The following is a 10600-nucleotide window of genomic DNA, read 5'->3' on the forward strand; positions in this document are numbered from 1 at the left end:
CAGTTTTATCCCTAAAGTAAACCCACACGCACGTCCTCTACTGTCTCAAAGGACTGACCGAGGCACATCTTTAATCTGCTAATGAGTTTAGATCCAGCAGCCAAAGGTCATAATGAGTGATTCCTCCTCTTTACTCTTGGTCGCTGTCTGTCTCAGTCTCTCTCTCTTCTTGGCACACACCCACTTTCTCTGCCAGCCAATGCACACTGCCTCTCGACCTGTGCTGCACAGTGCACACTATAAAATCTGTGTATGTGTGCCCGCATAAAGCAGCCTCCCTCTCCTCTTCTGTCTCTCACACACACGCAACCAGTACTCTCCTCAACCTCATTCTCTCCTTTCAATTTGTGGTGCTATTAGGCTGAAGCTATGGAGGACTACCACAAACCAGACCAGCAGACCGTGCAGGCGCTGAGGAACATTGCCAACCGCCTCCGAATCAACTCTATCAAAGCCACCACTGCAGTGGGCAACGGGTAAGAGGTGGTACACTTTCTACAAATACCTGCTGCTTGGTGTGATAGATAGATAGATAGATAGATAGATAGATAGATAGATAGATAGATAGATAGATAGATAGATGATAGAGGAAGCTATGGAGGACTACCACAAACCAGACCAGCAGACCGTGCAGGCGCTGAGGAACATTGCCAACCGCCTCCGAATCAACTCTATCAAAGCCACCACTGCAGTGGGCAACGGGTAAGAGGTGGTACACTTTCTACAAATACCTGCTGCTTGGTGTGATAGATAGATAGATAGATAGATAGATAGATAGATAGATAGATAGATAGATAGATAGATAGATAGATAGGTAGATGATGGATAGATGGATAGATGGATAGATAGAGAGATAGATAGATAGATAGATAGATTGATAGTTGATAGATAGATAGAGAGAGAGATAGATAGATTGATAGATAATAGATAGATAGATAGATAGATAATGGATAGATAGATAGATAGATAGATAGAAAGATAGATAGATAGATAGATAGATAGATAGATAGATAGCTATGCTCATGCCACTGTCGTGCGAGCAAACACTCTCTTGCATGCACACCCTTATGCAAGGCATAATCTTTGTCCTCAAAACCTTAGCAAACAGATGGTGAAGTGATGCAGCTAAAAGGACAAAAGAGATTTTTTTTGTGGATTTTTTTCATTTATTTTTAAATAATTTTGTATATTTTAAAATATTTTTCTCATATTTTTCAGCCATATGTACAGTGAATTTAAGCAAATTCTTTTAAATATGAATATTACTGTTTATATATATTTGCAGCTAGACTTTTTTTCTCATACATTCTGAATCTTTGATATTCTCTATAATCGTTGAAATCTTTTTCATTGCCAAGTACAATTTGGAGGTTTTTTTTTTTTTTTTTTTATGGAATATATGTAGCATATAATTGCAATGTTTGAAAACGCTACTACATAATCTCATAATTTTATAAAATAAAAAAACACGTTTTTTTTTTATGAGAAACAGATTGCAATTTAGTTTGCCTCATTTTCTTTATCTGTATTTTTTAGTTATAACATCAACATCTGCTTTTTCAGTCTTCAGAGGAGAAAAAATATGAAGAATCATAATTTGTAATTATATATAAAAAAACTAATGTGTATTTTGAAACAAAAGGAAACCTATGCTTAATATAATTTAAAAAAAAACTTTTTTGTAATGTTTTGTAAAGTAATTATTGGAAAAATCAATATCTGTGGCATTGTGGTTGATCTGTAGATTTGATGTAATAAACATATATAGATAAAGAATAATAATAGCATTAATATTAATAATAAGGAAATCTAAAAATATATATAATATAATACTGGATGTACTGTAGATAGTAGTATGTATGTGTATGTGTCTGTGTATCTAGATTTTAAAGTTTAATATACTAATATAATAATAGGGGAATTAGTTAAGTTTATGAGGTGTGTGCATGAAGATGATTGTTGTTTCATAATCATTGTTTAATACACATAACTGCATGTTCTTTCCTCTAGGCAATGTGTGTTTTCTAACGGTACTGCTGAGCTGTTATGTAAACTGCCGCATGAATCCAAATGGCGCAGTTATTCATATCTGATATCTGAGGATGATTGAGCATAACGTTAAATTGCATCTAAACGCACTGATTTGTTAGTGGCGGTCTGATAGTGAGTCGGTCTCACAGCATGTGGTTTTTAGTGCTGTCTGTGACCTAATCTGGAAACAGGTGGATGTTAGTGGGTGGTATGTTTGCTCAAAGCTTAGATTATGCCACAAGTGAGGTGGCGGTGGGGCATCCTGGATTAAACAACACCTTTGGATACACAGTCACTAATTGTCTTATTCTGTCCTGACAAGCTCAATTATTTGTCTTTTATGTGTGTGATAATTCTTTTAGTTAAGGTTGCATCATAAACTGTAGTGAAAATGAAGGGTTAAATATGAAACTACCTTCTCTTTACCTATCCTTCAGACTCTTCACACTTTTTTTTTTTTTTTTTGGCAGGCATCCAACATCATGTTGCAGTGTGGCAGAGATCATGTCTGTGCTTTTCCTCCATACTATGAAGTACAGGCCAGATGACCACAAGAACCCCAACAATGACCGCTTCATCCTGTCCAAGGTGAGGTTACTAGAGACTCAGCTAACTGGGATTATTCAAGTGTCAGCTTTAATATTTCAAGTGTAAATCAAGATGGCGCTAAATCAGGAGAATGGCATTATTTGGTGCCAGTACCATGGTACAGTGATGGTTATACTTTGAAATATACAGTGATACTGAATCTATACACCAATGTTTACTATGACTAATACCATGGTATTGTAAATGCTGAAAAAAAAAACATGATTAAAAAAAAACCATATCCAAAAACGTAATACCCTAATCCTCAAGGAATACATATACATTTTTTTATTGACATGATTGTATGATCTTATTAATCATTAATACCCAAAATTAAACTAATAAATATGAAACAAAATGTACTTTGAGTTCCATGAAAAATACCTAGTCCACAGTCCAAAATATAATATTAAATAAAAAATTATAAAAAAAAAATAAATATATATATATATATATATAATGAATAATAATATAATATAATAATACAATACAGGGCTGTATAGTTGCATAATTTTAGTAATATAAAATAAATAAAATATAATAAAATAATAATAATAATCAAATATAATATAATATAATAATAGAGGGCTATGTGAAATATGTTTGTTAGTTGTTAAACTAAACTTTTCTTATTTTAAGTAATCATTGGATAATTACATAATGGTGGTAATAGAAAAATAAATAATATATAAATAATATAAAATAGAAATGTATTTAATAAAAATAACAATAATAAACATGCAGGGCTATGCAAAATATGTTTATCAGCTGTTAAGCCGTTTTTTTTTCTTATTTTAAGTAACTGTTGCATAATTGCATAATGGTGGTAATAGAAAAATAAATAAAATATAATAATAATAATAAATATGCAGGGCTATGCAAAATGTTTATCAGCTGTTTAACTTTTTTTTCTTATTTTAAGTAACTGTTGGATAATTGCATAATGGCAGTAATAGAAAAATAAATAAAATATAATAATAATAATAATAATAATAATAATAATAATAATAATAAACATACAGGGCTATGCAAAATATGTTTATCAGCTGTTAAACAGTTATTTTTCTTATTTTAAGTAATTGTTGGGTAATTGCATAATAGTGGTAATATAAAACAAAGTATATGTTAAAATAATAATAAGAATATATAATAATCCCCTCAAAAATAATATAATATAATAATACAGTGCTATGCAAAATATGCTCATTAAATGTTAAAGGTGACATATCATGAAAATCTGACTTTTCCAGGTTTTAAGTGCTATAATCAGGTCCCCAGTGCATCTACCAACCAAGGAAACGTGAAAAAGATTAACCCAGTAACTTTGTTTTGGGAAGCCTTTTTCTGCAAGCGTCTGAGAAAACCAGCGCGTCTGATTTCGCTCCCTTGGTGACGTGGCAAAGGGATCTCATTATAATATTACGCCCCTTGATCTGTAAACTTCCACCCACGGCGCCATCATTTTGATTTCGCAAGCGACAACGGTGTTGGTGTATTAGCTCTAATGCCATGGCGAAAGTTTGAGTAAAGCATGCTAACTGTTCTGTCTTTGGCTGCACAGACGAGCAATTTAAAGAGCCAGGCCCGAAAAACAGCGTATTTCTACTTCCGCTCAAAATAGGCATTTTCAGAATGATATAATAAATGATCTGCGGGGTATTTTGAGCTGAAACTTTACAGACACATTCTGGGGACACCAGAGACTTATATTACATATTGTAAAAAGGGGCATAATATGTCTCCTTTAAAGTGTAAAAAAGTAATTTTTGGATAGTTGCGTAACGGTGGCATTGTTGTTGACCCATAGAGTTTGTGTTTGGTGTTCCCAGGGTCATGCGGCCCCTGTCCTCTACTCTGTGTGGGTGGAGATCGGCTTCCTGAAAGAGTCTGAGCTCATGAGCATGTGTCAGATCGACTCCACGCTGGAGGGACACCCCACACCTGTGAGTAACACTGCTACAAAATCAGCAGCTCTTCTTTAACACATTCAGTCACAGTGATATATGAAAGTGACATGCTCTCAGATCAGAATATATTTAGCAGCACCGTGAGAAATCTCGCAGTTTATTGGGTCAGAAATAATTGTTCGGGTTAAACTGGCTGCAAATGCATGAGCCGTTAACCAATGACAGCCGTTATTTTATGTAACATCCACGTGAGTGTGTGTGTGTGCGTGTGTGTTTGACAGAAGCAGCAGTTTGTGGATGTGGCCACAGGCTCTCTGGGACAGGGGCTGGGCGTAGCCTGTGGAATGGCCTATACGGCTAAATACTTTGACAAATCCAGGTAAGAATGCCACCCATAAACCCATACATTCACGACAGAAGGGTCTACAGTAACTCAAACAGCTGTATTGGTTGTGCTTTGTTGTTGCACAAATAAAAAAAAAATACCCTAGTTCTCAGATGCTTAAAATGTGGATATGTATCTAAAAAATGTATCTATAAAGTTAAATTTTAAATGTGAAATGTGTTTTTTTTTCATTGTTTTTATCAGTTTTGCTTTTACCTGAGTGCTCACTATAATCTAATGTTTGTATGCTGCGGATTTTAAGGGTGTGGAGTTTTCCCGTCAAGCTGTGCTTTTGCGATTCTTCTGCTCTAATAATCAAAGCCCCAGCGGCCATCACCCGGTTATTTTTATATCTTGGATAGAATTCAATTTAGGCATAAGCGCACAAATTATTCCCAAATTGAAGCCTAATTTTTGGGCGATCCTTTCAAAATGTGACTAACTCTCTATTTATAATGCATTGTAAAAGCCCACAAAAATACGTAATCTGTGCGAGTGCTGCTGTGCAGAGAAAGAGGAATCATGCCTGCTGTGTTGTGTAAGATCACTTTTTCTCAAATCCTAGGTGATTTCTAATCAATTGAATCTGTCTCTTCTCATTCGTGAAAGACAGTAGATCTGGTGTGACAGGAAAGTGTCAGGTGGTGTTAAGGAGGGCGGCAGTGATGTGGTTTTACACATCAGCTAGCAAGCTGAAAAAAAAAAACATGTAGAGATAAAATAAACAAAATAAAAATAAATTTACTAGTGTTCAAAAGTTTGGGATTGCTTTGATTTTGTAATGTTTTTGAAAGAAGTCTCTTATGCTTGTCAAATCTGCATTTATTTGTTCAAAAGTATAGTAAAAAATAGTAATGTTGTGAATTATTGCTACAATTTAAAATAATTATATAATTATAATTATATAATGTTATTTATTCCTATGATGTAAAGCTGAATTTTCAGCAGCATTACTCCAGTCTTCAGTGTCACATGATCTTTCAGAAATCATTCTAATATGCTGATTTGATGCTCAAGACACATCTATTACTATTATTATTATCAATGTTAAAAATAGTTGTGCTGCTACTTTATATTTTTGTGGAAATTATACTTTTTTTCAGGATTCTTTGATGAATAGAAAGTTCAAAAGAACAATAATTATTTGTAATATAAATCTTTTGTAATATTATTAAAGTCTTTACACTTTAGTTCATTTAATGCATCATTGTTGTATGATTACAATAAAAAATTAATTACTTTAAAAATAAAATTACTGACCCCTTAACTTTTAAATGGTAGTTGATAAACAAAAATGAATGAATGAATGAAACTAAAGAAGAAACAAAAAATGTAAGAAAAATAAATATTTTGCTTAATTTTTGAGAAAATTATTTGGCTTTGAAATTTTTTATATTATGTAAAAAACATTTTTCAAATATAATTATTGAAGGAATAGTTCAGCCAAAAATGTCATCATTTACTCACCATCGTGTCGTTTCAAACTTGTATAAGTTTCTTTTCTCATGTTGAACACAAGATATTTTGAAGAATTTTGAAGAACCAGTTGTTGGTCCCCATTGACTTCCATAATAGAGAAAGAAATACAATAGACGTCAATGGAAAACATCACTGTTTGATTACCAACATTCTTCAAAATACCTTCTATGTTCAACATAAGAAATAAACTCATACAGGTTTGGAACGACATGAGGGTGAACTACATTTAGGAACAACATTTTTGGGTGAACTATCCCTTTAAGTTGAAAACTTTTAGGTAGAGTTTGGAGACCAAAATAATGACATATACATAAATCAAGTAGTCCAGAAAGTAAAAGAAACAAACCCACCAAGAAAAGAATAAATAGTCCCCCAGCACTCAGAACACCTTAGCAACCACCAATATCGTCCTAGCAACCGCATAACAATGTGCTAAAATACACTCTGAACAGCTTAGCTATACAGCTTGGCAAACACCAACAACACTCCTCCATCATGACAGCAAATTTGCACATGCAAGCACCATTGTCTTTAGAAAATGCAAAAATGTCTTTTCACTCTTCTGCAGTTACCGTGTGTACTGCCTGCTGGGGGATGGAGAGATGTCTGAGGGGGCCGTGTGGGAGGCCATGGCCTTCGCTTCCTACTACCAGCTGGATAATCTGCTGGCCATACTGGACATCAACCGGCTGGGCCAGAGTGATCCAGCACCACTGCAGCACCATGTGGAGAAGTACCAGAGACGCTGTGAGGCCTTTGGGTGGGTTGGATGGAGGTGGATAAAGGCATGGGCTGGGAACGTCAAACCCCAGAACCCCATTAAGTGTCACCACGAGACACTTGACCTCAAATTGCTCCAGGAAGGCTGGGATAAAAATATCTGTAAATGACATATGGGTGAATTTCTAAAACATGTCATATTTCAGAATTCCATAAGCAAAATGATGTCAAAAGTAAAACAGCTGCGTGCAATAAAGTAACAAGAATTTTGGGTTAAAAGGTTCCTAATGAGATGAAAATAATGTCACAATTTAATATTATTAATGGTTGGAAATAATCTAAATGATCTTAACATAGGCTTTATTGTATTTAAATTTAGCTAGCTTATTTATTTATTTAGGAATAAAGAAAAATAATTCCTTGATATGTTTTCTTGGGATTTACTCCGATAACCTAAAAAGTATTAATGCTTATTTAATGGTCTGTTTTAGAATATTTTTTTTTTTGCTAATTTTAATGTCTTTTTCCTAAGAAATGCCAGAGTTATTTTAGTATTATTTATACACTATTATAGTACTTATTGAGTTCACTTTTATTTTTGCTCTTTGATTTACATTTTAGTAATTTTTTGTTTTGCGTTTTTGTCAATTTTATTAGTTTATGTATTTTAAAACATATTTTATAGCTTGAATGTATTCTTTTTATTTCAGTTTTAATTTTAGTAATTGTAGTACTTCAACTTTATTTCAAAAACAAAATAAATACTGTAAAGATTTTTGAAGTTTATGTTTTTCCATCTATTATTTTATTTTATTTTAGCTTTATTTCAATTACCAAAAACGTTATTTAGAATATATTCTAAAGTTTAATTTATTCCTGTGATGCAAAACTGAATTTTCAGCATCATTACTCCAGTCTTCAGTGTCACATGATCCTTCAGAAATCACTCTAATATGCTGATTTGATTCTGATTTCTTATTATACATTTTTAAAGAATTTTAGTTTTAGTAAACAGTAACAACTCTGGGATCTGCATGTTTATATGTGTATTTATTTGTGTTTGTGTGTGTGCAGCGAAAAGCCATCAGCCAATTTGTTACTTGTTTTTTTTAGGTGGCATGCTATCATTGTGGATGGCCACAGTGTGGAAGAGCTGTGTAAAGCCATGAGCCAGCCACGCCACCAACCCACTGCCATCATCGCCAAAACCATCAAGGGCAAAGGCATTCCTGGTATATTTCTTCCCATTATTTTTAAATCTATAAATACTGATATAGCTCAATATATTCTGATCAAAAAAACTCTGTTATGCTCAGTGGCAGAAGATAAGATGGGATGGCATGGCAAGGTGCTGTCGAAGGACATGGCAGAGAGCGTTATGCGAGACATCCAGAGCCGCATCCTCAACAGTAACAAGCGCATGTACCCGGCTTCACCCATTGAAGACGCTCCACCTGTGAGTCTGCGGAATGTCCGCATGCCCAGTGCTCCCAACTACAAACCTGGAGAGAAGGTGAGAGTTCAAGTCAAAGAATGGATGGATGATATATTGCTTTAATATCATGGTCTAGCTCTTTACACTATGTTCTTTATCAACAGATTGCCACCTGCAAGGCGTACGGGATGGCCGTGGCCAAACTGGGACGTTACAATGAGCGAGTGGTGGCTATGGATGTCGACACCAAAAATTTCATCTGCTCTGAAATCTTTAAAAATGAGCATCCCAACCGCTTTATTGAGTGCTACAGCGCAGAGCAGAACATGGTAGGAAACTATGAAGTACCATCATGATGATATTTTAAAGAACCAAAAATGGCAAGTACTTCCTTTTAGTAAATCAAAAAAAAAATTATATACAGTATTATATACAGTATTATATATTATATATATTTTTAATATTTCAATATTAAAAGGGATAGTCCACAAGTCAAAATCTGCAGTGGGTTAACAACAGTTTTAAAAAGTGATTTTTTAAAATATTATTTACAACAGAATCTGCATTTTCATAGGTTTAAATAAAATATTTTTAAACAAAAACAATTCTGTGCATCAAAACCACTCCTTTTCTTGTTAAAAAAAATAACTTGATTTTTAAAAGTCAACAAAAGCCAAGCATGTCTCGGAGTAACCACAAAATAAACTTATCAAATCAAACGTTGTTCACCCCTCACGCACGTTACGAACTGTCGGTTGGAATATTAGTAAACTAAAAACATCAACATGACATAATCATGGGCATCAGTCACTTCACTGAATTCTTGTTGGCTAAGAAATAAATAATTATTATCTTACAGTTTATCAGTTTTCAAATCCTTATCATTTAAATATCACGACACCGACATCTGTCAAACAATAACATGCACAATACATGGTCGTATTTACGAGAAGCAGAGGTCTAGATGGTACACATATTTCCTAGAAAACCCACAATGCTGGATGTTTTGAGTACATCACCGCTTTCAAAGAAGGAGAAAATGGCAGCCTGGGCCGCTTTTACATGTTGCCTGTCAGAGACAATAATGTGCCTAATACATAACACATATTAGTATAAATTTGTTCTTCACTTGCTGAAATTGACAGGTATTTTTTTTTACTTCTCTCAACTTCTCTGTTGTTTTAAAGATTAAGGCCATTATCAAAGTAAAAAAAAAAAAAACTAAATCTTCAAATAAATATGATTACTTATTCATGTTTTGTTACATTTAACTGTTACACAAACCCATTTGGTAACCAACATTATTCAAAACCTCATCTTTTATTCTCCACAGAATGACTGAAAGTTAATTTTTTGGGTGGACTATTCTTTTTATAGTTACATTTTAGCACTCTTGACAGTTTTGAGAATCAAATCAAAGGTCTGCTCATTTGGGAGACTAGCTTAGTGATCGAAACATCCTTAAATGCTCCCTAGATTGTTCTGATAAAGTATAGCTCTGGGATTGGCCATGTAAAACGCCCTTCAAAGCACCAAAATGCTGATTTGTTGAATAATACATGGCGCTCTATCCATAATGCAGCAGTGAAGATGTGACCCACTTATGCTCCATTTTGCACCACGCCCTGCTGCAGTGCCTTTCCCCGAGAAGCCATGCAGAAAACCCGCACCGCCTCCTTTTCATCTCATAAGCACATTCTTTATGATCTGTATAACTGCTGTAAGGCAAAATATTTCTGCTTTGTCTCTACATAGTCATTGTTCACTTGGTACATGTGGTAGGTAGAATGTAGGCCACTCATTTGTCACGTTGTGTTTTGGGAAGCAATCGTGATGGACGTGCGGGAAATCTGAATAGCCTACTAATTAAAGTGTCAGAGTTCAGATCTGTTCCAAACTTTGCAGTTTACCAATCAGAGGCAAAGTAGAGGACATGTACTAATAGATCTACATACTAATTAAAAAGTCATATGCACTATAGTCTGACAAAAAAGAAATTAGCTATATGACTTTATTTTATATATATATATTATTATAAATATATATATAAATAGC

The 10600-nt window shown here is 34.0% G+C and overlaps 1 protein-coding gene across 3 annotated transcripts in view; it reads left to right on the plus strand.

Moving 5' to 3' along the window:
• Nucleotides 1-202: 202 nt before the first annotated feature.
• tkta (transketolase a) overlaps nt 203-10600 on the plus strand; it is an 18433-nt gene continuing 8035 nt past the window's right edge. Inside the window, exons 1-9 of one of the 3 annotated variants that reach the window (XM_016494561.1) lie at nt 203-363; nt 590-702; nt 2502-2619; nt 4449-4562; nt 4808-4905; nt 6959-7150; nt 8224-8342; nt 8427-8623; nt 8707-8874. In XM_016494561.1, coding sequence (XP_016350047.1) covers nt 596-702; nt 2502-2619; nt 4449-4562; nt 4808-4905; nt 6959-7150; nt 8224-8342; nt 8427-8623; nt 8707-8874 — 1113 coding nt within the window. In that variant the 5' untranslated portion in view covers nt 203-363; nt 590-595. Of the gene's footprint in view, nt 477-589; nt 703-2501; nt 2620-4448; nt 4563-4807; nt 4906-6958; nt 7151-8223; nt 8343-8426; nt 8624-8706; nt 8875-10600 lie in introns of all 3 variants that reach the window. The other 2 variants (XM_016494564.1, XM_016494562.1) reach the window with 2 other exon arrangements.

Source organism: Sinocyclocheilus anshuiensis, unplaced genomic scaffold (assembly GCF_001515605.1).
Source record: "Sinocyclocheilus anshuiensis isolate Anshui unplaced genomic scaffold, SAMN03320099.WGS_v1.1 scaffold294, whole genome shotgun sequence".
Lineage (NCBI taxonomy): Eukaryota > Metazoa > Chordata > Actinopteri > Cypriniformes > Cyprinidae > Sinocyclocheilus > Sinocyclocheilus anshuiensis.